Source organism: Canis aureus, chromosome 21, assembly GCF_053574225.1.
Source record: "Canis aureus isolate CA01 chromosome 21, VMU_Caureus_v.1.0, whole genome shotgun sequence".
Lineage (NCBI taxonomy): Eukaryota > Metazoa > Chordata > Mammalia > Carnivora > Canidae > Canis > Canis aureus.
This window is the reverse complement of record NC_135631.1, coordinates 13,002,535-13,029,154: the sequence shown is the minus strand read 5'-3', so window position 1 is coordinate 13,029,154 and position 26,620 is coordinate 13,002,535. Positions and strand designations below refer to the sequence as shown.

Here is a 26,620-nt window from a genome sequence, read left to right as displayed (position 1 = left end):
TCAGAATAGCACAACCTCCGTGTAACTCACTTGGACACCACTGGTACAGAGAATGAATGAACGAGGCAAACTTGTAAAGAGTTTTTTGTGTTTTCTTCCTGTGAAGGGCTTCAGTGACTCTTTCAAATATTTCTGAATTGTGATTACAGGTCAAAATGAAATGGTAGCTTCAAGCTTGAACAAGCTTGTCTAAGCCCCTCCTAAGTCCAACCTGATTTTGTATTGAGTTGCATGATGGTTAAGTCACATTTGTGGTGGCCAGAGAAGAAGGCTCACAGCTGCCATCTTGTCCCATTTTCTAATGTCATTTCTCCAGTGATGGCTCTTTATAGGAAGCGGACCGTAGAAGAGAAAGGTCTTTCTTTAAGGTTCCTAGGAGTGGTGGTGACATTTACTGATCTGGTAGCTCTAGTTCTTTCTCTGTTAATACCAATTGGAGGGGTCCTTTTTATTTCTTCAGATAGTACTTGTATTGTAACTGAAGAGAACTCAATGTTTAATCAGTGATAAGTGTGTGGGGGTGCTATTCATAATTGGCTCTCCTTATTTTGTGTATTAGCAGTTAAAATGCTGCATATATATGGCTTGCCAGTCCACTCTATTGTCTGGGGAACATAAATGATGCCAGCAGATTTTGTAGTAAGTAGGCACAGGGGATGCATGTTCCAAAAGAACCTCAAAGGGACACCCCAGAGACAAAGCTTATTAACATTTTGGTTTTACTCTGATTTAAAGAAGTCTTTCTAATTAAATAGGAAGTTAGGATGGGAATTAGACTTTGCAGGATTAAAAAATGCAATCATTAAAATTGAAATTATCTAATCCAGACTCTTCTAGTTCAGGAATCTCCTTTACAGGATCCTTAAAAAGTCATCTCATCTCTCTGAATACTGACACTGCCTTAGCATAGTAGTAGGGGGTAATCCTGGCTTCCTAACTCAACAGCATCATTTTCCAGGCAGAAGTACATAAGAAAGATATATGTTGGTCACTCTGCAGGATGCTCCTTGTCAAATGGCTTCTGCTTACTAAGCAGCCATTTGGAGGATAACCTGATGGGGCTCAGTTATACTCAGGACTAACTCTAGAGCCCTTTTGGGATGGAACAAACTTACTGGTGTTCAGGGAAGTCAGCTGCTCCCAGATCTTGCTTCCATTCAACTCCTTCCTAATTCCTATAGAACTAATTCATTAGTAGTGAATAAGTATTTATCTAAGGTGGCATAAAAGTCCTGAATAGATACTCTTCTCAGAATTTCACTTTTCTTTTTTTCCCAGTCTAGGTACCTCCTCTCACTACCCTTTTTTCTCACAAATATTCTGTAGTTCAGAACTCAAAGACATGCCATTATTTTGTGCGCCCCTAATGAAAGAAAAAAATCCTGCCAATTAAGCTATGTCAGGTGTACCTGGGTGGCCCAGTCGGTTAAGTGTCTGCCTTTGGCTCAGAGTTATGGGATCTAGCCCTACTTTAGCTTCCTACTCAATGGGGAGTCTGCCTCTCCCTCTGCACCTCCCTTCCACTCAATAAATAAGATCTAGGGCAGCCCGCTCAAGCAGTTTAGCGCCGCCTTCGGCCCAGGGCCTGATCCTGGAGACCTGGGATCGAGTCCTACGTCAGGCTCCTTGCATGGCGCCTGCTTCTCCCTCTGCCTGTGTCTCTGCTTCTCTCTCTCCTCTCTGTGTATTCTCAGAAATAAATAAATAAAATCTTTAAAAAATATAAATAAATAAAATCAATCTAAAAAAAATAAACGTGTCACACAATTATCAGATGCGTCCCAATTTCAGACTGTTAAAATGGGAGGGTGTCTCTTAGAATTGATGAGATACAGCATTTCTGCTGCTGTCAACAGTGATATCATTGAAGATCCCAGATTGGAGAATGCTATTTTATTGCTTTCTTCTCTTCCTCATTGGTTGCATTGTAATATTCTCTCCTTCAGTGGTAGGACTGTTTAGAAAGTGACTGTGTGGGGAGGTATTAAGGCCTTGTCTAGATAAGAAGCATCATTTAACAGTTGGTTGTCCTGAGCATCAGTGAGCCAGCCTGACAGGGTTTCTGCTGTATCTCTTCTCCAGGCTGTTAGGGGAAATGCTTTGGTGAGCCAGTTGCTGAGATAAAGTGACTGCACATGACTATACCTAAAGCCAGCTGGTTTTAATAACAGTGAATTGAATTAACTCAATTGGAAAAGATTGGTAGCTGCTGTCCTTATCCTGCAGATCTGCTTTAAAGAAGAGTCTGGCAGGGAGCCGGAGACCTGTTCCCGGGAGAACCAGGCAAGATGCTGCTGGAGAGGAACAATATGCATTTCTTTCTGAGACCATTTCCTTTGAAACGTGTTCTATGGCAGGAGCTTGACTGGCTGCCAAGGCACATTTGAGTTGGAAAGCAGTGTGGCAGACATGGCAAACTGGGGGATTCCTGGGACACATTTATCAGACGTGTTTTAATTGGCCCTTGTACAAAGAGGGGGAAAAATGTTTTAGCTAAAATTTAACAGTTAGGAGATGTCATGGATAAGTCCAGATTTCTGGCTTCCCTTAAAAAACAGGAAGAGCCAGCAATACCAAGCCCACATTCTAGCCTGAACTCACGGTGGAAGCATAGGCACTTTTTACCTATCGGGAGCCTGGAAGGTCCTACAGTATAGCATTGTGGTTTGAAACATTTTGAAGTTGACCTTCTCTGGAGTCCTGGTGCTATAACTTAATAGTCCTGTGCACATGCTATATACTTAACTTTTAGGCCCAGTGTTCTCATGTTTGGATAGTAATGCCTACCTTTCGTTGTGGTGAGGTTTAAATAAGGAAATATATATGAAGTGCTTAGTATTTGCCTGGCCCTGAAAAAGTGCTCAATAAAATGTGGGTGTATTGACATGTGATCAGTTGAACTTGTGATTGGGCTAGATTATATAATTAAAGATTTTTGTCAGTTGTTAAGGAAGGCTGAGGTGTACTCCTCACAAAAAGGGTGTGGGCAGAGCAGAATGAGTAGAAGATAAGGGGATGTGGATTAGGATACCATGGAGAAACCAAACACCAAGATAAATGTTGGCACTACGTGAATATCTGTGGGTATGCCTAATTTTCCCCTCCTGTGTTGATCCCAACCTCCTATTTGTCTGCTAGAGATACTGCAGATAGAAATAAGATCATGTCTCTCAAGCACTTGTTCATTTCTCACAGAAGAGTAGTATTCAGCAAATACAGTGGTCGTGTCCAGTGTGGGAGCTTTGTAGCTCATTTATTTATGTCTCTAGGTACTTAGTTTGTAGGAAGGGTGTGATCCCAGAAAGCAAGTGTTAGCTAGCTGCAAAGGGGGATGTTATTTTATCTCTCCCCCTATTTTTCCTTATGAATGACCTCTGAGTTGGTAATTGACAGGGATTATTGCCATTTTTTTAATCTCTGCTAGGAGGCTGCTGGAGTCTTCCCTCATTTCATTATCCCGTTATGATGGAGCAGGATCCAGAGAGCACCCAATTTACCCAGACCCAGCGAGGTAAGGCCAAAGTGAGAAATGGCACTAGGTGGGGGGGAGGGGCTGCCCTTGGGTTGCCAAGCTGTTGGAAGCCCCTCTGTGCCTCTCTGGTCCTGGTGCTCTTTACTCTTCAGTTACAGTTTTGAGACAGGTGATTCAGGTGATTGGGAAATGTTGCAGGTAAGTGAACAGAACCTCTGGTGGCAGAGGGTTGTGACTGAGCTCCTGTCTCTTGGGGCTCATTTCTATAAGTGGGGCACTTAGAGGAGGGACCTGAGGAAGCCACTGACAGAGTCACAGGATATTCCTTTTTGCTGATCAGGAGGCTGTTGCCATTCAGATGGACAACCAAAAGGGAAACAAGTTTTTATTAGTAGGGAAATTACTTACAAATTAAAACTATCCAACTAACAAGAAATTCTACTCACTCTCATTTGAGAGAGAATTTAGACTATTAAAAGGCAGAAGTCAAGTTCATTCAGATGTTCAATTTTTTTATGCAACCTAAAGGAAGAGATGACTGACAAAAGGGTAACTAAAACAAGTCAATCTTTTATTAAAGTGTTTACCTCACACCGATTAGAAGATATTTGAAGAGTTCTCAGAGAGATTAAAAAAAAACACTTAGATGAGTTCAAGGCCGGCCCACCATTACCTCATATTGGTGACTGAGGACCAGCGTTGGGTGTTGAGTTGATGTATGTCATTTATTATAGTGAGTCTTTGGTGTTGTCACAGCCAGACTTGCTGATTCTGTCAATGACCTAAATAGGGGATAACCTTCACATTATTTAAGCAATACCAGAGCATATTGTGAGGCTTTACCAAAAGAAAGAGCAATTTGTAATGGTGAGGTAGGCAAGTTAACAGATTGGGTTAGATAGAGCTAAATGAGCTTTGCTTTAGGTTAAGAATTTCAAGTCTGGAAAGACCCGTAGACAAAGTTGATTCTAGGGATATTGAGTGATTTTGTTGTTGGCCACAGTTATGTCATGATGTTGAACCTTCTTTCTGAGAGACTAATGGAAAGATTCCTTAAGAGGGTACTCTTACTTCCTTTTCCATGCCCTACAAATGGTAAATCCAAGGATCAGGGGAATGGGGAAGCAGCTGAGATGATGATGACTGAACCAAGGAAGTTTGTGTTAGTCCCTGATCACATTGAAAGTAGTAAGCCCTAAATAACAGAGGGAGATTTTATGCATCAATCAGATTACTCTGAAACACTGAGATAGGAAATTTTTTGCTTAATATTAAAGAGTTTCTTTTAGGACAGCAATAGGAATCTCATCCCCAGAATTTTTAACCTGACAGAGTTTAACAGTGATTCTTTAAGACCATTATTTGTCCTCCTTTCATGTAATAAATCTTTTATTTACTCCTACTCAGATTTCTTTATCATAGAAAGTGTCATACTTTGTGGTGTTGCTATTTTTATATTTCCCCTCTGAACACAGAATACGTTTTCTTTGGAGGAGAACATATTCTTCCTTGAAGAAAACTTGTGGATTTATTTAAACATTTAAAATTTTTACTTGGGACACCTTAGAGTTTGGTGATTATCCAGCTCTTTAGTAGGAGACTGGTTGCTACCTCATTACTGGCTGTTTAATTTCTTTTTCCTCTTAGATTTCACCCTGTACGATACTTATTAGGTCAGAGTCTTTGTGGGACCTTTCAGCATTCAGAACCTTAGCTTCCCTGTGGATACCTAAAAAGATGAGGCCGGGATGTACTTATGTTTAATAATTGTGCAGGAATCCTTTTTTCATTACCATTGATGCATAGTTTTGTAGCTTAGGGAATTCCTATCCTATGGTGAAATTAAACAGTTGGGATTACCTAGTGCTGAAATTGTGCCCTTACATAAAAGGGCAGTCTTTATTATTGTCTGCATCAACATTCTTCCTACTTCTCTCACCAATAATATAATTTTCCCATTAGTTAGCGTGGGCTATCAACTGAGGAATGAGTGTACTTATGGTCACTTTTCAGAATCAGTTCCAAAAAAAGAATCTTCATTCTGCTCTTGAAATGTTTTTTATGTTCTTTTCTAGTCTGATTGACTTGAGAATTTAACCATCAATGGTTGACTTCTAAAAGATTTCTGTGTATTTAGTGATTTAGGAATAACTCAAAACTGCTGACTTTTGTCTCTTGAAAATTTAGGATTCTTGATTCATCCTTGCAAAATGCATGGCAACAGGGAGCCAAATGGATAATGGAAGCTCCACACATTGAGACTTTTAAGAAATAGCCCTGTACTCCGATCATCTTGGCCAAGGCATTTGTTTATCCCATGCCCGCCTGCTGTATAATTTGGATTCAGGAATGCCAGACACAGTATATTATTCTATAACAAGGACTTTTGAATTCCAAAGATTGTCATTTGACCTGCTTAGGAATTCCATTTGATGATTGGCCAGAAGGATACCACCTCTGATGACTGGCATTTCAGAGGTAGTCTTAGTTCGTATAGTAAATGACTGCAGAATCTCTTTGGCCTGAGTCAGTAGATTTACTGAGGATTTTCCCAGAAACTATCCAGGGGTAATGAAAGGTCAGGCAGCAAGATTTTGTAAATGCTTTTCCAATCACTGGATATAACTACTATTTCCATTCTCAATCAGTTTTTCCAGATTTCCATTAAAAAAATGTATATTTATATGCTTTTTCCCTTTTGTATTCAGACGTTATATAGAAGTTAGGATTCTCAGGAATCCTCAACAGGATTATTGTGTTTCCTTTTAGTTTTTTGTTCTAATTGCAGAAATATATATGTTTATATATGTATTAGCATATGCATACCATTCTTCAGTTTTTCTCCCACTTAAATTTTTGTTTGAGAGTTTTTCTTGTGTGTTTATAGGGATGACTTACTCTTTTTAATAGCAACATAGTGTTTCTTTGTACATATATAGTTTATTTAATCTGTTGCTGGGCATTTGGGACATTTCCCAGTTTTTCACTAATGCTAACAACATATACAGATATATATATATATATATATATATATATCTTTGTATCCTTGTGTTTTTCTGTATGATAAAATTCCTAGTGGAATTGTTGAGTTAAAGTGTGTGCCTCAGGCAAGTTTTAAGTCTGGAAATTTCTTAGGAATTCACTTAATATGATCATGTAAAACGTTTTTCTATTATTCTTCTCTTTCTTATTATGTAGCAGTGTTGTGAAAGATGGAGGAAAAACTTGAGAAAGAAGGGGATGTGGTGAATTGTATGAGACACTAGATGTTTTCATGGAGTATGAAGACACTAAGCCCCAGCTGGAAGAATAGAGGTCTAGACTAATTATCCACTGAGAGTAGCCATGGTAAGGGAGAAGAAAGAAGAATAATTGTTGTCTTGTACATTGCTTAGTGCCCATGTAGCCTCTGATGCTCTATTGTAAGAAATAGAAAATCTTTTTTTCCCTTTTAGGTTTTGTTTTCCTGCATATATTTTACTCTTTCTTGATGCTGAATATTTTCTGTTACAAATACCTATGAATAATCCATAGAGCTGAGAGGTTCCAAGAGCTCATTTTAGGGAGTGAGGACAAATCTGGAGCTGTGTGGATTTGTTGGAGAAGAAGGATATCCCGGTGAAGATGGTACCTTCTTTAGTCATGTCTGGTTTGCCCTCTCCTGGCCTCTGTTCTCTATAAAATGAAAGAAAGGTTGGCCTATAGATGATTGCTGTGGTCCCTTTTTATTATATTTTGAGTATGAATGATTGAAGAAGAGTGTGAATCTGTGTGAAGGGTACCCTGAGAAGCTATGGAGGGTCCCTTAAGAAACAAAAAAGGGAGGTCCAGTGTTATCCCCTTGGGAGGGGGCAGCTGTTGAGCAGATGATGACTGATGAAACAGCCTCTTTGCCTTCTCTCCGAACAGAAACACTGGTGGTAGTCTGATAAACGTATTGTGCAGTACAGACCTCCTGGTGAGTTAAACGCCCTTTATTTTTCATGTCTCCGGAGTTCGCCTCAGCAGGGAGATGCCATGGGAGAGCTGGATTTACTGTCTTCCAAAGTATTCCCCACATTAGTGCTAGTTTGTGTTTGTCCATCTCTGTCTCTCTCAGATTATCTCCTGCTGCATACTACGCCCAGAGGATGATCCAGTATCTCTCACGGAGAGACAGTATTCGCCAGCGCTCCATGCGCTATCAGCAGAACCGTCTCCGTTCTTCCACCTCCTCTTCCTCAGACAACCAGGGCCCATCAGTAGAGGGAACCGACTTGGAGTTTGAGGACTTTGAGTAAGTACCTCCTCAGCTTGCTTTCTTCCCTGTCCTTCCGAGCTGTGTGTGCCTCCAAGTTGACCACTGTCCAAGCAGCAGTGGTTGACATTTTTGCTCCAACCCCCTAAGTTACTATTTATGAGTAATAGGATGGGTTGAGGGAAAGGGGGTTAAGATGCACAGCCCTACCCCATCCCCCTACCCCCACCCCCACCCCCCTCTGGCAGTTGTGCTGCTGATTCACCAGAGCCTGTGGGGAGACAGCCCGTTGGCCCCAGGCCAGGCTGGAGAAGATGACTGCTGCTCCATAGGCAGCACTTTTATTTCCCCTTTGCGTGAACAGTGGCTGTGGAAGTGCTTCTTGTGATCTTTCTTCATAACATCAGGGAGACAGGACTGTTGGTATTTTTTCTCTGAAGCAGAGTAGGTAGCAAGATTAGACATCATAAGAATACTCCGATTTCCCTGAAGACAGTTCCTCTTAGTACCCTTGAATCACATGAATTCTTTGAGGTCCTACACCATTGCCTAAACTTTCTCCTTCTCCCCATCTCTCCAATAAAGATCCTTTGAGAATTGCCTGTCAAGTTAATGTGGTGGCTTAAGAGGTAATTCCTTGCTCTTCTGGTGTTGTTGAGTGGTTTGATTAAAGGGCAGGGGTGAGCTAAAGGAGCAGGGTCAGCCCCATGCATAGGGTCAAACACCTCCGTCTTACTGCTGTGTTTGAACTCTCTGACCTGTTGCTCCTGACCTTTCTAGCAGTTCATTGTGTTTCTTTCCATTCTGAAAGCTTTCCTGGCTTGCATCAAATTGGACATTTGGCTCTTGTTTTGATTCCTATATTTTGATATTCTCAAACATGCAAAACGAATGAGAGAGGGAGAGAGAGAGAGGGAGGGAGGAAGGGAGGGAGGTGGTTAAATATTATTTTTTCCTCCTTTTGTATTAGAATAGGACAGCTTGTCAGTCATTTTCCTTTTTTCCCCCTGCTCCATCTAGACATAGCCTGGTCAGGTCTGAGATGTTAAGAGTTCTTGCCTCCTGTCTACCTTCCTCTTCCGTGAGCTGAATGGATAGTTCCCCAAGAGCCACCTTGCAAAAGAGCTTTAAGATGCTTTGGAGAAATCTCTCTGCCAAAGATGGCTAAGAAGGTGGAAACAAGCTTTATACCAATTTGCCTTCCTGATATGATTCTTAAACACACTAGCAATTGTGTACTTGGAAGCAGAAGGCAGACTGAACGGACAGTTCATTTGTGTGGGGAGGATGTAAATGTGAAAGAAATGCAGGGATTCCCTGAAGCAGCTGTGGTGGCCTGGGGAGCAGGGGTGCCGGTCCTCTCTCATTGGCTGCCCTCTGGCTCCCAGCACATGTCATTCTCCCTTCAGTCCATTCTAGGGGATGGTGGATGCCTATAATGGCCATGAGGGCAGAGTCACCACTCTCTTAGCTGGACAGACACCAGTAGTGAAATATATTCCCCTGTGGGTTACAGTGATTTTTCCAGCACCGGGGTCTATTCAGAGAAGCAGTTTCAAGTACATGGGGGACTTAGTACCACTGAAAAGCCTGGGACTTAGTACCGCTGAAAAGCCTCAGTAATCCAAGGGAGATCTGGGAGTCAGTGCAAATTGCATAGCCTCCCTCCATGCGGATTTGGAAGGCTGTGTTATCTCTTTGCAGTGGTGAAACGTGGGGCTGATGCCTTTGAGCTGTATCTTGCCTCGTGACTTGTCCTTCACAATGGAGTTCTGGGTTAGTTTAAAATGTTCTGTTCTCATCTTACCTTCTCTTTCTTCTGCTACCACCTCCTCCCTCTCCCCTTCCTTCCCCCTCGATTTTCCTGTGTCAGACTGCCTCCTCTTTGTGCTCCCCACAGCCCACCTGTGCTCTCACCTCCCTCATGGCTTCAGCACGACCTGAATTTGCATTGCCTTCTTCACCTTTCCTGTGCTGACTTACCATTGTTACTCCCTGGGGGTCTTCTGTTGTTCCCTGGTTAGGAATGAGGCTGATTTCTCTCATGCCTCTCCAAAAGTCTCTCACAGGGTGTTTGCCCTTCTTTTTGGGCTGATGCAGATTGTAATCTTTTTTTAATAGCTATGGATTAGTCACTTCAGTGTTAGTAGTCGGGGTCTCCTAGTGAAGGAAGTTGCTCGCTGGTTGGTGCTGAGTTACTATCTGTCTGTTCGTTTTTTTCCTGTCTCTTTCCCTGCCCTCCTCCCTGCTGTTGTAAACTGAGCATTGTTTCTGGTTGCTCCTTTTAATTTCTAGGTTCTCTGAGGAGGGAGTGAGTGAGAAATGAGGGAATGTACCAGCCCATTTTAATTTCTCTGCCCCAGTCCTTTTCCTTAGCTTTGATAACTAGAAGGAAAGTCAGAAGCTTGCATAGTCATAATTTACAGTTCTTTCAAGTACAGAGAAGCAGGTAAGTTAGATAGGGCCTGAACTCTCCTAACATTTAGCGTGCCATTAAGAGAGACTGTTCTACTGGTGTCCTCACCTTCACAGTGCACCGTGCTCCTCCTGCCTTTGCCATCCCACTTTGACATCTTCAGCTCTTCCCATTTACTAAACTAGGGGTCATTTTGCCATTCTCTACCTTATCGCAACCAGGTTTGCAGAGCCCCCAGATCCCATCTTTTTTTGGTTCTTTCCCATCATCCATCTGAATGAAAAATATCAGCTATAATAATATTTTTCATGTGTATACTAATTTATAACATATAAAACATTTGTAGTATGTATAAATATATTAATATACTTTATATATATATTTTAAAATCTTGTTCAGTCCTTACAATAACCCAATGAGATATTTACTCCATTGTAGTATTTTTTTAATGAGGATACAGAGACAACTAAGATTGGACATGTCTGAGATTTGAGAACAGGAACAAACATACTTAGTGTCTCACTTTTTTGTCCTGTAGATTTAAAACCTTAAAATTGGGGGTGCCTGGATGGCTCAGTTGGTTAAGCATCTGACTCTTCAAAAAAAGAAAAAAAAATTTTTATTTAATTATTTGAGAGAGAAAGAAAGAGAATGAGATAGTGAGATAGAGCATGAGTGGGGAGGAGGGGGAGAAGCAGCCTCCCCACAAGCAGAGAGCCTGATGCAGGACTCAATCCCAGGATACTGAGATGACCTGAGCTGAAGCCAGATGCTTAACTGACTGAACCACCCAGGCACCTCAGCATCTGACTCTTGATTTTGGCTCAGGTCATGATCTCAGGAGATGGAGCCCTGCCTCAGGCTCTGTGCTCAGCTGGGAGTCTACTTGAGATTCTCCTCCCTCAACCCCCCCCCATACCTCCCCCACAGCATGCTCTCTCTCTCTCTCTCTCTCTCTCAAATAAATAGATCTTTAAAAATAAGTAAACAGGGCAGCCCCAGTGGCTCAGTGATTTAGTGCCACCTTCAGCCCAGGGCCTGATCCTGGAGACCCAGGATCGAGTCCCTTGTGGGGCTCCTTGTATGGAGCCTGCTTCTCCCTCTGCCTATGTCTCTGCCGCGCTCTCTCTCTCGCATGCGCGCTCTCTCTCTCTCTCTCTCTATTAATAAATAAATAAAATCTTAAAAAAATAAAAATAAGTAAATAAAAACCCTATAAATGATGTAGAACCACATTTGAGCTCTTGCTCCCTGAATTTGCTGTGGAAGAACACTCTAGATTTATCTATATGGAGGATAGCTTTGAATGTTGGTCAGCATCAGGTTAAATTTTCTAGGACTTAATATTCTATTCTAGAATAGGCTAGGATTCTTTTGTGGTCTGGATTAATGACCATCTACCCAGGCAGGCATCTTCTTCTGCCATTCATCTCTGTCTGCAGCCAGGATTGAGACTGCAGGGTCCCTGTGTTTATCAAAATGCACAAGCAGGACATCCAGAAACCTGCTGTCAGAAGGTCTGTCCTGAAGCCTTCAGCATCTGTCTTTGCATAAAGATATTCACAAGCAGACTAAAGGTGTGGCTGCCCCTGACATTGCTGTCTGCCTGCTTTTGAGCCCAGACCACCTACTACAATGTAGAAAGCAAATAAGCATAAGGAAAATTGCCATTTTAATTTTCACCATCACTTTGGAAAGAGGGTGGCTTTTATGAAGCACTGTGGTGAAGTGCCCTGTCCTACTAATTGTTAAGGCCTGCATAAGAAGTGGCATATGTCTATTGTTTCTGTTATCCTCAGCTCCTTCCTCACGTTATCTCTTATTCTAAACGTAATTAGAATCCCAGAATCATCCCCAGCTTATTCTTGCCCTTCTTGTGTCTTTTTGTAACTGCTTTACCTTCTAAGGCAAAGAATACCCTGAGCCAATGACAGAACTAGAAGCTTCAGATTGGATCAGTCACAAATATCGACACCATACATACCAGCTGCAGGGGAATTATATTCACTTCTTAAAATTGTTGCCAGGACAGAAGAGAGCAAGTCTTCATTTACCGTTGTGACACTGGGCTTCCTTTGGAAGAACATCACAGTGAGGATTCTAGTCCTTCAGCCTTACGATGAAGTCACTTTAGGTCTATTACATTTTTTTTTTTTTTTTTACTTTCTTTTTTTTTTTTTTTAATTTTTATTTATTTATGATAGTCACAGAGAGAGAGAGAGGCAGAGACACAGGCAGAGGGATAAGCAGGCTCCATGCACCGGGAGCCCGATGTGGGATTCGATCCCGGGTCTCCAGGATCGCACCCTGGGCCAAAGGCAGGCGCCAGACCGCTGCGCCACCCAGGGATCCCTAGGTCTATTACATTTGTTCTCTTCATTCTTCTAATTTATCTGGTTGTATTTGAATTTTTACCCAGAAATGTGTATTGTGACCAAATAAGCAAAAATGTTTCGCGGTATGACAATCATTTCTAGGTGCCAGAAATGGATTCTAGTTCCTTAGTTTGGCATGAATTGTTCTGGCAGTACCACATACACATATACAGCCTAATGCAGAAAGAGCTTCTCCTTTTATGGTCCCTGTCCCCAGACATCTTCTGGCAAGGAAGTTGTTAAAGGTCTTTTTGATATGTGATGTAGCTGAGAGTTCTGAAGGCTGTCACTCAGCTCTGCCATCTGATTGGGTTGGCATAAGAGAAGTTGCTTGCCTTTAGTTCAGAATTTAATATTCTTTGCCTATCCTTTTGCTATAACTGAAATTTAATTGAGCTATGGCAAAGAAAATACATTAAAAACCAAATAATATTAATATTATCATCTGTGTAAAGGTGAAATCCTAGCAACTTTGTGAGATTCATATACTTTAAGTTCTCGTGGCTAGAAATTCCAATAGAGTGAAGCTACGTGTCCTTGGTAGTACTTGCTCCTGCTCTCTTTTCTGTGCCCAGAATTTCCAGGACTCCTGTGGGAGTTGGTGACTACTAATAACAGATACGTAACTGTAGCCAAGAAAGGGAAGGGTAAATCTTTAGAGAGTGTTCTGTCTACTTCATTTTGAAGAGGAGTTGCCTTTGTTCCTTCCTTTAACTTATAAACCATAGACTCTTTGATACTAGAAATACAAGAGAAATTCTAAGGAAACACACTTTAAAGTTTTTCTCTTTATAGATTGGAACTTGCTAGAACAGTCAGGAATCAGGCATAGAGGAATAGAAGTAGTTCCTACAGTGGGACGAGATGAGAAACTGTTCTCTTTCTTTTTACCAGAGAGTTTTAAATAATTTCACTTACTTGATTTTCATAGTGGTTGATTGTTTTTTTTTACAAGTTGGGTTTATAAAAGAGAAAGTTATATGTCTTAAAATAGGACTGTCACTTCTAGATATTCTTGGGAGAAAGGCAAATAAATGTACAGTCATAGAAACATGAAATATTTCAGAATTCCCTTGTTGATAAGTTTGTCTAGATTCTAAAGTCCAAGTTATGTGGCAAGAGATGAGCCCCAAGAGTTAGGGTAACACCACATCTTTGGAGAGTCTTGTGTATCTTACAAAGGAGGTGAACTTTATCCTTTAGGTAAAAGGAAGTCATTGAAGAGTTTTAGGCAATGAAATAACATGAGCAGATTTTTACATAGTAACTTATTAGACAGACTATAATAAGGTAACACTAAAATACAGAGCAGCATTCTATGAAGGGAAGAGGGTATTTGGGGAGATGTGAGGAGGCTCCCAGCGTTTCAGCTGGGTGGACAGACTATGTAGGACTTTGATGAATTGATGTGGAGGATGAGGGTAGGGAAGGAGATTCTAGGAGATTCAAAGGGACTAGCTAAGCAAAAGCCCAGAGACAGAAGATTTACAGGGTTTATTCAAAGGACCCTGAATAAATCTGTGGCTAGAGTTATAGAGTATTTGTAATACGAAAGAGAAGATGGAAAAGGCCTGAACTGAGGTCCTGGAATGCTTGACCAAGAAGTTTGGACTTTATTTTTATCTGGGGGCAGCCATTACTGAAGACCTGTTTGAGGCGGCTACTTCTGACAGCATTGGCTAGGGTGACCTAAAGTGGCAACTGTACAGCCTGGTTTAGGAAAACCAGTTAGGAAACAGTGGATGAAATACAGGAGAGAACAATTGAGGACTGGACCTTACATGTTGGGTGTGTATGAGGCCTGGTGTTTTCTAAGAATGGGGCCTGAACGTTTGTGGACGTTCCTGAGAAATTAGCTGCAATAGCTCAGCTGTCTGACTTCCTGCTTCCCAAACAAAATATTGCCCGAGTCCTTTTTGATTCCTACTTGAGCCAGTTTTGAACTAAGTAGGTAAAAGAGTAAGTGACTCCTAGAGCAGCTGTGGGAGCAGGTGGGAACTGGGATCACTTGTCAGTGACCACTGTCCCTATAGCTTGACAACTCTTGACTAGAGGATGGCCCTGGGTTCTGGTTTTGGCTGAGTCAAAATTTGTCCTTTGATTTTGGGCAAGTCCCTTATCCACCCTAGGCCTCAGCGTCTGATCTGTAAAATCAGAGGGGATAATCTCTGCAGTTTAACCCTGAAGCACTCAGATCTTTGTGGGAGCTGACTACCTTAGATGAACTTCCCTCCTGTTCAGCAGAGGCAGAATAATGAAAAGTCTCAGAAAAGGGGAGAGCCTTCCTGAGGATTAGGAACAGGATATCTGGCACCAGAAGAGCCCCAACCTATTTCTAAATATATGCCTACCTGAATTCTAGTTCTTACCTGAAGGTTTTGAGCCTATTGCTTGGTAACTTCAGAATTAGCATTCTTTCTGGGCCAGTAAAATACATATGAATATTTATTACGGGGAATACTAGAAGAGAAAGAAAACGGAATATATGTGGATCGTCCTTGGGTATAGTATGGGAAAACACAGAATGAAAGAATTAAGTGGCTCAGGAGGTAGGGGGAGTAAGACATAACCACTTAGAGATTTTTTTTTTTAACATAAAATGTCCAATAGGAATATGGAGTATATGCAGATGAAATTAGGCTAGAAATTAGACTAAAGGTGGAGAGGAATTTGTAAACAGTAATTATCTGTTATATTACTGCTCCTTAGGGAAAGTTAAGGCTCCACGGTTCCAAAAGTTTGTGCTCCTATGTATCCCCTGTGAATGACACCTGAGGGCCCTCTCCCTTCCTCCCAGAAATCTAAGCCCTTACACGTGTGCATGATCCTTGACAGTAAAGACAGGGGCCTCGGTTTCTTACTATGAGTACTAGGGTTAAGGAAAGGACTTGTGCCATCCAGGGAGAGGAATACCAGCTAGGCCTTCTTATTGTCTGGAGATTGAGTAAAAACAGAAGAGCAAAGGGAAACACTTATTTTTTTAATAGTCTAATTTTCAGCAGAGTCAACTGTGTATTGTCAAGAGGACAATGGCCTTTTGAGCTTTTTGCTGCAAGAGCTTCATTTATAAAGACCTGAGGCAGAGCTGTTTGTCATGAGGAGTAATGACAACCTGACTGTCTGGTCAGGACTTCAGACAGCAGTCTCTAGGTGTGTTTTTCATTCCTTTAAATTACGGCCTCTCTTTGAGGCAATTAATCCCAGGCATTTAGCAAGAGTTGCTGCTGTGTGTCTCTCCCTTGTTCCAGAGATGCATTTTCTTGTATTTAACATTTGTCTTGGGTGCCTTATTGTTTGAAGGGTGTTTTTTTCCATATAAAATCTAGTATAAGAAAATCTTATTTTTCCTCCCTCTCCTTCCCAAATACCCCTCTGAGAGTTAATCAGAGATGCACAGAATTCAACAACTGGAAAAGCCATTAATAACTCCACCAGCTTCTGTCCTGCTGGCTTAAAGGCAGCTTCTAGCTGATGAAATTGATGAGGATTTCTCTGGTGTTTCCCTGAAAAGCATTCTGGGGACAAAGAGTCCTCCTGTGAGGGAGGAGCAGTACCAGTATATTTGCATATTCTGTTCTTTACTGGCTTGGTTGGTTTGTTTGTTTTTTTCCAGGTCCCCTTGGGAGAGGGCATTAGGCTGTGTTACATTTAGGCCCCTGTGCGTGCGTGCGTGCATGCGTGCATAGCTCCCTCCACCAACCCTAAGGTAAATGGTCTGCCTAAGGCTGCCTTTACCCTCTCTTCATCTGGCAGACAGCCTCTGGTCACTCAGATTTCAGTCTTTGCCTCACTCACTTTGGCTTAGGCAGCCTCGAGTCACATTGATCTTATATCTGCACCAAAGTGAGTGACAGAGTCTGTATGGCTTTGTAAATATGGCATTGTTTTAAGTATTTTTAAGTCCTTTGCCCTTTTCTTGGAACTCTTAGCAGTTTCCCTCTCCCCTTCTTCCGTTTCCTATCACTACTGCAGATATTCTGTGACCTGAATTTGGTTTCCATGGCCCAACTCCTTCTGAATCCTCCCTTCTTTCAAGACCACAGAATCTAGGGTCATGAGTTGCTCTTTTTGCCTCTAGTCTACTTAGAGACACGCTTTAGTTAGGGATTTTTGTGGTCAGTACTAATGCACAGAGCCTTTATCCATCTTCTTGCTCACTTGTCCTCAGTCAAACGTTCTGGCCTTTGCCACCTTTCCCATTCCTGTTTACAGGGTTTTTCCTGGAACAGCATTTGAGCTCTTTTCTCCTAGCTGTTCTTTGTTGTCTCTCCTAGGCAGCATCTCACTTGTGTGTTCACCGCATTCCACAGTTTTCTAATTGTTTTGAGGCCCGTGCTCTTATTCTTCTCTTTCTATGCTAGAGTTCTCAATGCTTTTAATTTGAAGTCTTTTCTACATTTTATTGAGATGCCATTTAGTTCCTACTTCTCCATCTTTAGTCAAGATGTTAAGGTGAGGACCAGCAGGTGCATGTCTATTCACTTAGTGTATATGTCTTTCATGGTGCTGAATGTGACCATCAGTCTGAGACTTTGTGTTTGAGCCAGCTGATCTCATTTGTATTTTCCTGTATATCCCCCATTAATCTCTAAGTACTGTAAAGCCGTTATCTCTGCCCATGTTTTTTGTCCTACCTCCCTTTTTCAAATGGAAGGAGAAACTGAATCAGAAAGGAGTTGGTTAGGGGAGCCTGGGTGGCTTCGTCAATTAAGTGTACAACTCTTGATTTCAGCTCAGATCATGATCTCAGGGTCGTGAGATCAAGCCCCGAGTTGGGCTCTGTGCTAAAGATTCTCTCTCTCTCTCTCTGTCTCTCTCTCCTTCTCTCCCTCCCCCACCGCACCCCTGCTTGTGCACTCTCTTAAAGAAAGAAAGAAAGAAAGAAAGAAAGAAAGAAAGAAAGAAAGAAAGAAAAAGAAAGGAGGGAAGGAGTTGATTGTCAGTTTTAATAATAATGAAAAGAGGGGGGATCCCTGGGTGGCTCAGCGGTTTGGTGCCTGCCTTGGACCCGGGGCGTGATCCTAGGATCCCAGGATCGAGTCCCATGTTGGGCTCTCTGCATGGGGCCTGCTTCTCTCTCTGCCTGTGTGTCTCTGCCTCTCTCTCTCTCTCTCTCTCTCTCTCAGTCTGTGTCTCTCATGAATAAATAAATAAAATATTTTTAAAAATAATAATAATGAAAAGAGGCTTGTGAATTATGTCGAAGGAGCCCAGATTTTCCCCCAGCCCTAATGTCTTTGTTCATTTTTCTAAATTGTCTCCTTATGTCATTTCACCAAGCTCTGTGCCCTCTTTGAGCACTGGCAACTGCTGATCAGTTTGATCTAGTGCACTGGCTTCTCCTTCCCTGCTCTTCAGCCCTGCTGACACCAGATGGAGTACTGTTTATTGTCCAGGAGAAAAGGGGTCTTTGGACCTTGGAGAAACCAGTTGTCAGCTCCACAGTGTGACTGATTCTGGGAAGGCCAGCTCTTGCTCTCAGAGCTATGGAATAGTACTTGCATTGATCCCATGGTGCTCCTTTCTCTGGCTTAGTTTTTAACCTTTTTGAGGCTTAGGGCCCTTTTTAATTTCAAAATGTTTTCTAACTTTCTCATGATAGTTAACTGTTCTTTTAGTGCCCGTTGATAAGTAAAATATGCTGATATGGAAAGCTGTCATCAATTCATTTGTACTTTTTTTTTAAAGATCTATTTATTTGAGAGAGAGAGAGAACATGAGTGAGCCTGAGGAGGGCCAGAGGGAGAGGAGGGAGAGAATCTCAGGCAGACTCCCCACTCAGCTGGAAGCGTGACTTGGGGCTTGATCTCACAACCCTGAGATCACGACCTGAGCCGAAATCAAGAGTCGGATGCTCAATCAGTTGAGCTACCCAGGTGCCCCTCATTTGTACTTTTTTTTTTTTAAGATTTTATTTATTCATTTATGATAGACATAGAAAGAGGGGCGGGGGCGGCAGAGACACAGGCGGAAGGAGAAGCAGGCTCCATGCCGGGAGCCCGACATGGGACTCGATCCCGGGGCTCCAGGATCATGCCCCGGGCCAAAGGCAAGCGCTAAACTGCTGAGCCACCCAGGGATCCCCTCATTTGTACTTTTAAGTGAATTGGTACTTTGATCAAAATTTGAAGCTTCATATATTAAAATATATATATGAAAATAATAATATGATTAATTTGAGAACTATCTTAATATTTTTCTTTTCCTGTGTGCCTGTGGCTACTGAGATCTTAAAATGATTTGTGGGCTCCTGAGAGCTGCAGTCCACTGTTAAATCCACAGTTAAATCCACAATTTAACTGTTCTTTTTAATAACCTTTTTACTTTCCATGTAGTGTCTGTTTGTCTCCCTCCCCCAGCCCCTTGCCTCTCCCTTCATCTGTAGAGTTTCAAGTCAAAGGGATATGATATATTAAGGAAAACAATAGTATACCTTCTCTTTTGGGAAAATAAAGAGCAGTACTGACTTTTAATGGATCAGCTTCCAATATCCCTGATATTGATTCCTTTGTTAATGCACAGCATCCAATCCCACCAAGATATAAAAACCTTCCTAGGCTTTCATTTCTGGCTTGTAAAGCTCCCAGTGGTCCATTTGAAAGCTAAAGTATTGTCTTAACTTTGATTTGAGGGCCAGTTCGAAGATGATCTCATTAAGTTGAAGATAATCCAAAGGGAGAATTTAGGAAAAAAATATTAAATCAAGCTTTTAGAGGTTTATTTATTTCATGGAGTTGGTTAAGCAGCTAATTAACTGCACTGTCCAGCCAATGCCCTTTGGCTTATTGTTCCTTTGATGCATTAGAAACTAAGCCATGTGAAGTCCTTGTTTTCTTGTAGGAGGCAGTGAAGTATAGTGGAAAGGGCTTCAGAATCAAATAGATGCTCTTTGAATACTGCCTCAGCCACTTACCAGTTGTGTGACCTTGGGCATTTGCCTTTCTGGTCCTTAATTTCCATATCTGTGTACTTTTTTTTTTTTTTTTAAGATTTTTAATTTATTTATTCATGACACAGAGAGAGAGAGACAGGCAGAGGGAGAAGCAGGCTCCGTGCAGGGAGTGGGACTCCATCCCCGGTCTCCAGGATCACACCCCAGCGGCGCTAAACCGCTGGGCCACTGGGGGCTGCCCTTTAATTTCCATATCTAAAAGCGAATGGGATAGTTAGAAGGATTAAGTAGAATAACATGTTAATAACCTTTATATTAGAACTTAGTAGATATTTAATAAGTGGTGGTTATTACTATTGCTCTAACAGACCATAAAGAAAACACCTAGACTTTTTTCTTTTTACTCAAATGCTTGGGATTGCATTTTCTGATACTCTTCATCATTGCCAATTTTACAGGCTCTAAAAAAATGGACTGCCTAGTCTTTCTCTTGTGTTGTTTTTCTTTCACTTTTCATGAGTGATTTTTTTTTCCACACCAAAGACCTAAACAGATTCATTTAGAGATAACCATTTGCTGAATGAAATGGATGGGGGGAATTTTTCTTCCTTCAAGCTAGCCCAAAGCTAAAGTTTCTCTGTATCTTTCAATCTAGAAAAAGAAGTTTATATATTTCCATTCCAGGTCCCTTAGAAGATCTAAACTTGGCTTTAGTTTCAGGTGATACAGGGTTCAAAGATCACATTAACTCATGAAAATGTTCCTCCTTTTTACCAAACTGTCAGAAAATGCTTATAAATCTTTTAGTTGAGGTACCCTAGAAATGTAGTATATTAATGCGCCATCCAAGTTAGTAAGCAACCGGATGATTAATTTCTCTGGGATCTTCACCTGACTGTAGGAATTTTGTTTGGGAAATATTTGCCTTTTGGGCCGGTGGCTGGTCCTGCTTTAGTGACTCTTTTATATGTAGTCTTTGTTTTCTCCAGGGACAATGGTGACAGATCTAGGCACCGAGCTCCACGCAATGCCCGGATGTCTGCGCCTTCGCTTGGACGCTTCGTTCCAAGGTAAGAACTGAAGGAGACTTTATGAGAGCGGGATTTCACTTTTAAACCTCTTTCTGGACTTTGGATTTCATATCTGGAGTTATTTCCTAGTGAGCCTATAATCCAGCCCTGCCGTCTAAAGACTTGACAGGAGATGATTGGCCACAACAAAAAGATATAAAAGTGGCCTTGGGAGTATCCTATTCCAGGTTAGAAGCCCTGCAAAACTGCAGAAGAAAAAAATCAGGAAGGAGATATAGGTTGCAGAAGGACAAATCCCAGGCATTTTTACTCTGTGCTGAGCTTTTGTGGATTCCTAGGTTTAGTGGATCCTTTAGACTTGATTGTTGGGGGTAGGTGGATAGTGGATAGTATTTGTTTTATGATGGTCTTTTATAGGCTTTTAACATGTGATTCCTTCTTGTAGGCGTTTCTTGCTGCCTGAGTACTTGCCTTATGCGGGGATTTTTCACGAACGTGGACAGCCTGGCTTGGCTACTCACTCCTCTGTTAACAGGGTCCTGGCAGGTAAGGAAGTGTTTCTTTGGATTTTGAAAATTTGAAGGGGCATGGAGCCAGGTAAAGCTTTCCCCTTCTTTACCTATGTTGATGTGATGGCATCTTGGCATCTGGCTGAAAACTGTTTGAGGTCTTGTACTCAGTTCCTTACTTAAAAGCAGGAAACTAGAATGGAGCAAAGCTGTTTATCTTGCCCATTCCCACTTTCTTCAAACATCTTTCTTTTTTTAAAAAAATTGTTTAAACTGTTTGTTTCTTAATCTAGCAATTCGTTTCTGGCTATGCTTTTAATTGAATGATAAAGGTGTCTTGTTCATGTTTTGGTTGGTGAGATACTCATAAACCAGATCCTGTGATTTAATTAGGAGCTTAATGCACACCTCTTCAACCCTTCACTCATCTGCCAGCAGATGGAGTTTCCAGGCACTGTGGAATCTTCCAGGGAAGGAGGAGGAGAAGAGACCCATAGAGCTGGCTCAGAAATCTCAGAGACAAAAAATGGGCTGGACAAGCCCATCTGAGACAGTTTTATGGTGGCTGAATCGCTCAGTGACCAGTGTTTTTGGGCTAAGATACATAATGTTAGCAGGCTCTCAGACATAGTATGTGCTGCTGCTTCTGGGCAGTGTCTAGAGGAGGAAACAAAGCAGAATCCTGTTTTTTCCTGACAAAGAGTATTTCCCCATCACACTCTTTACTTCACTTTCCCCTCACTTCCACTGTGAACCTCTAAATTTATGTATGTGAAGGCATGAGAGGTATAAAAAACCACATTTAGGTGTGTAAAGCGTCTATTAAAAATTTCATAAAGACATTATGTTTTGGAAAATCTGGGCCATGTGGTGGTTAAAGGTAGGAAGGGATCTGTGTGAGGCAGTAATACTGTCAGCCTGGGAGAATGTGATTTCTTTTTTTTTTTAAAAAGATTTTATTTATTTATTTATTTATTTATTTATTTATTTATTTATTTATTTATGCATGAGAGAGACAGAGAGAGAGAGAGAGGCAGAGACACAGGCAGAGGGAGAAGCAGGCTCCATGCAGGGAGCCCAATGTGGGACTTGATCCCAGAACTCCAGGATCATGTTCTGGGCCAAAGGCAGGCGCTAAACCACTGAGCCACCCAGGGATCCCCTAGAATGTGATTTCTAAACAAGCTACTGTGACAGCTGGAGGCCACAGGATCTGGCCTCCCCTAGGTAGGACTATCCTTGACCCAATATCAAGGCTTAGAAGTCCCAGAAACCTCAGTGGGATTCTCTGCTAGCCACCAGGACTCTTTGTAGGTCCAGCCTTGGTGAGGAAGCAGACTACATCTGGTCCCCTGACAACCTTGTCTAAGGATGTCTGGCCCTAGGGGGTTAACAGACGCCATGTCTCTGTGTGTCTCCATGCTTCATGTTTCTGTGTGGCTTGGCTGATGGCATGTGGAAGCTCCTCACTGACAGATAATCGCTTGCTGCCAGGCAATACTACAGAGCCCTACTCCACCCTTTGTTCTAGACATCTGCCTCCATCACCCCACACAGCACCTCCTGTTCCTCTACTGCTGGAAAATCTGTGTTTCCTTGGCATTTAGCTTTGCTTGGGAATGGCTGTATATTTATTTCTCCTTAGATTTAAGAACTATACCACCATTTCCTGTTTCCTCCTTGATGAGGAGAGATCTGACCCCCAAGAGGCCCCCTTTCACTTAGGGATACTTTTGAATACAGAGGTTATGGTCCAGCAGGTAGTTGTTAACAGATATGAAATCTACTGAGAAAAGTTCTCTAACAAAGAATGTGCAGTATCTCAAGGGGGAGGAAATCTAGACTCTCAAGAACCTCACTCTTGAGTTAGATTAGCAGATGGTTTCCATTCACAATTAAACTAGTTTCTTCTGTTTTCTTAAGATATGTGTTACAGAGAACCTATTGGTCTTTTCTTAAAGGCCCTCATCATTTGTAGATTCAGGTTTCCTCTACTGTCCAAAAGTAGAGTGTTCCTAGAAAAGCTTTTGCAAGCCAAAATGGTGCAAAGGGAAGAAGCAATTACCGTTAATTTATATGGAAAAAATTTTTAGTGTACCCAAACCCCCCCCAAAAAAAGACCTCTCTTAGGCTTCTCTGATACCTTAGGACACATCTTGCTAATGGATGCACGAAATAAATTGAGATAAAGCACAGATGTGCTGACAGATACAGTTCAAAGCTATGACAGCTTGATGCTCAGGGTGCATGCTGCCTCTGTAACAGCTCACTGTAAAGCAAATGCTAAATGCTATTTTCACTTATTGCCTTTTTTCGTGAAAGTGAAAATCCTCTTTGGATTTCCTTCAGTTAGCAAGAACAAAGTACTAATGCAGGTCTTTTGTAAAACTGAAGTGGTGTAAAGCAGACTTTCAGGAAGTGGGGGGGACTTGTGTTTGGGTGCCCCTCCAGTTTCTGTCGACAGCCGTATTATTTGTCTCTTGAGAAAATTCCAAGAATAATAACAACAACCAAAAAAGAAAAAGCCTAACATTTATTGAGCACTTGCTGTATATTAGGGAGTATTTTAAATACTTTTCCACTTATATTTAATTTCTTTCTTGTAGTTATACTGAGATAGGTGCTATTAGCTAATTAACAGTGGAGGAAACTAAAGCCCAGAAGGCTGACTTGCCCAGAGTGGTACAGCTAGAAGTTGAGAAGCCAGAACTGAACTAGGCAGTGGGACTCCAAAGCTTCCTAGTCTACCTCCCTACAGTTATTTTAAAGGACAAAGCATCAAAATGGCATGCTTCTTCTAGGACCTTAATCTAAGGAAGAGGGAAAAGAGCTCCCAGGAAACTTGTTTGATTTTCAGGGTTTTTCTTACTTAATTCCTCTGTTTTGAGTGGTTTCTAGACATAGCCTTTTATGACCCAGTGCTGTATGCTGAAGAAAATCATTATGTAGTAGCCCTTTCTCTGAGCCTTCTAGCCTTCATTGATGCAGATTTTTGCTTTTTATTAAACTTACTGCAATCGTGTAATAGAGCTCCTGTAATAACGGCTTTTGGAGTGAAGGACAAATTGGCCTGTTAGCAGTAAGCACCCAGTTTTCCTGGAAAGGCAATTTCACTTGTATGATTGGAATGAGGTTGTGATGGTCTCAAAACAATTATATTCAACAGGTATTTGTTCTGTAGCTATGTACCAGGTGCTGTTCTAGGCTACCAAAATGAATAAGAGGCATGATTCCTATCCTCTATAGCTTAGCTCAAAGTTTACATGGTTGACCATACCTCAATCTTGCTGTTTGGTTCTTAGCTTCAAACATAAAGCCAAACCCTTTGAAAGGTGAATGCCTTTTTGCAGGTATGAAGCATACACACACCTGCAGTTATAGGAAGCATGACCAGTACTATGGTGGCAAATGAGTCTCCAGTGAACCATAGCCAAAGCCATTTAGAGTCATCAACAAAAATGATCCATTCTGCCCACTTCCTCCCACATGAGCCTTAGAATGATAATAGAAAGCAGAAGCTACTACAAGGAAGTGTTTTGATTATTAATTCTCATCTCTCTTTCTTTATCTGGTGCCTTCCCCACAATTCTTTAGGTTCCTGATGGCCTCTAGTCACCCATCAATGCACATCATGCCCCTTCTTTAGCAACACAAATTCTAAACCTATACCTAAAGAGGTATAAGTAAATTTAAAGCTATTGCAACTCTACCAGGTTTATTTTTGGGGAAACACACAGAAGTCTGGGGAGCTCCCTCTGCTGACTTTTTGGTAGACAGGTCTGGCTCTGTGCAGTAACAGCCACTGATAATAAAGGACATAAAGTTAATGACTGCCTACTATGAGCCACATGCTGTCCTAAGTGCTTTCCCATATATTACCTCCTATAATCATTATAGCAACCTTGTGGAATAGATGGTGCGTTTCTGTTCTACGGGGAAGAAAACTGACATTCAGAGAAGTCAGGTCACTTGCCCAATATAACACAGTGAGAGGCAGACCTAGAACTTTAAACCAGGTCTGTCTGCCTGACTCATAATCTTCTGTGCCATGTTTTGCCTGAGTTCAAGTAGGGGGTATCTGCCAAAAGGTTCATAAGCTTAAAATATTTTTCTGCATGTTTGAGGCCTCATACAAGTAAAATGAGAAGTCCTGGCATTTGACATCTTCCTAGTAATTACTGGAAGAACAAAAAACTTCTGAGGGAAGGAGACCTGGGTAAGATAGAGACCTGTAAAATAGAGTATTAGATGTCCTGCCTAATCCTTTTGACTTTCATCCTAATGAGCATCTGTTCCCAACAGATGTGGGCCTGATGTACTTAATTTAGTGTTTTGATTAAAATCAATGGGGAGTGTTAGGATTTTCTTCCTCCTTGACACAGGTCATTGGGGCCTGGTCAAGTGTCCTGAGCTATAGATGGCTTTGTGCCCAGTCATCCTAATTTTTCTCTTATGATTTCTTTGACCCACTAGACATTTAGGAGGATGTTCTTAAATTTTCATGTATTTGTGAAAATTTTTTTATTTATTTTTATTTTTTATTTATTTATGATAGAGACAGAGAGAGAGACAGGCAGAGACATAGGCAGAGGGAGAGAGAAGCAGGCTCCATGCACCGGGAGCCCGACGTGGGATTCGATCCCGGGTCTCCAGGATCGCGCCCTGGGCCAAAGGCAGGCGCTAAACCGCTGCACCACCCAGGGTTCCCCATGTATTTGTGAATTTCCCAAATTTCCTTCTGTTGATTTCTTATTTAATATCACTGTGGTGTGTGATTTAAATATCTTAAATTTATGGAAACTTGTTTTATGGCTTAGCACATGGTCTGTCCTAGTAAATATTACCTGTGTGCTTGAGAAGAATGTATATTCTGTTGTTGCATGGAGTGTGGTATTGGGGAGATCTGCTTGGTTAATACTCTTGTTCAAGTTTTGTATATCCTTGCTGATTTTTGGTCTAGTTGTCCCATCCTTTGGTAAGAGCAAGGTATTGAAACTTCCAGTTATTATTGATTAATTGTGTATTTCTCCTTTTAGTTTTGTTAGGTTTTGCCTTATATATTTTGAGACCTTGTTATTAGGTACATATATTTTTATAATTGTTATGCTTTCCTGATTAATTCTTTTATCATTATAAAATGTTCTTCTCTCTAGCAATATTGTCTTTAAATCTATTTTTTCTTATATTAATATAGCTACTCCAGCTCTTTAATGGTTGTTGGTTGTGTGATATATATTTTTCCATCTTTTTAAACTTCATACTATTTATTTCTTTGAATCTGACCCCCATGTAGTTGAAAATCTATGTATAACTTTTGACGACCCAAAAACATAGCTACTAATACCCTACTGTTGACCAGAAGTCTTACCAATAACATAGTCGATGAGCACATTATTTTGCATATTGTGTTATATGCTGTATTCTTATAAGCCTGAGAAAAGAAAATGGTATTTAGAAAATCGTAAGAGAAAATACATTTATACTACTGTATTGTATTTATTTAAAAAAAAATCCACATCTAAGTTGACCTGTTCAGTTCATATCTGTGTTGCTGATTTTTGTTTTTATCCACTCTGACAATCTCTGATTGGATTATTTATTCACCTCTAATGTTGTTGTTATAGTTGGATTTTTGTGTGCCATTTTGCTATTTCTGTTCTGTATTTCTAATGTCTTTTTTGTTCCTGT

At 41.2% G+C, this 26,620-nt stretch overlaps 1 protein-coding gene and 1 long non-coding RNA gene across 7 annotated transcripts in view; one reads left to right on the top strand and one right to left on the bottom strand.

The window, feature by feature from the left end:
* The window catches only part of AMBRA1 (autophagy and beclin 1 regulator 1), a 170,303-nt gene that overhangs the window by 59,891 nt on the left and 83,792 nt on the right, over positions 1-26,620 (top strand). For 3 of the 6 annotated variants that reach the window (XM_077863058.1, XM_077863062.1, XM_077863060.1), the window contains 4 exons: positions 3,425-3,511; positions 7,572-7,748; positions 20,382-20,462; positions 20,869-20,969. In XM_077863058.1, coding sequence (XP_077719184.1) covers positions 3,425-3,511; positions 7,572-7,748; positions 20,382-20,462; positions 20,869-20,969 — 446 coding nt within the window. The remainder of the gene's footprint in view (positions 1-3,424; positions 3,512-7,571; positions 7,749-20,381; positions 20,463-20,868; positions 20,970-26,620) is intronic. The other 3 variants (XM_077863061.1, XM_077863063.1, XM_077863064.1) reach the window with 2 other exon arrangements.
* LOC144292574 (uncharacterized) lies at positions 19,377-26,358 on the bottom strand. The gene is made up of 2 exons (XR_013359971.1): positions 26,301-26,358; positions 19,377-19,647 (listed from the first exon to the last, which is right to left on the bottom strand). It is a non-coding gene; the product is annotated as an uncharacterized LOC144292574 (long non-coding RNA).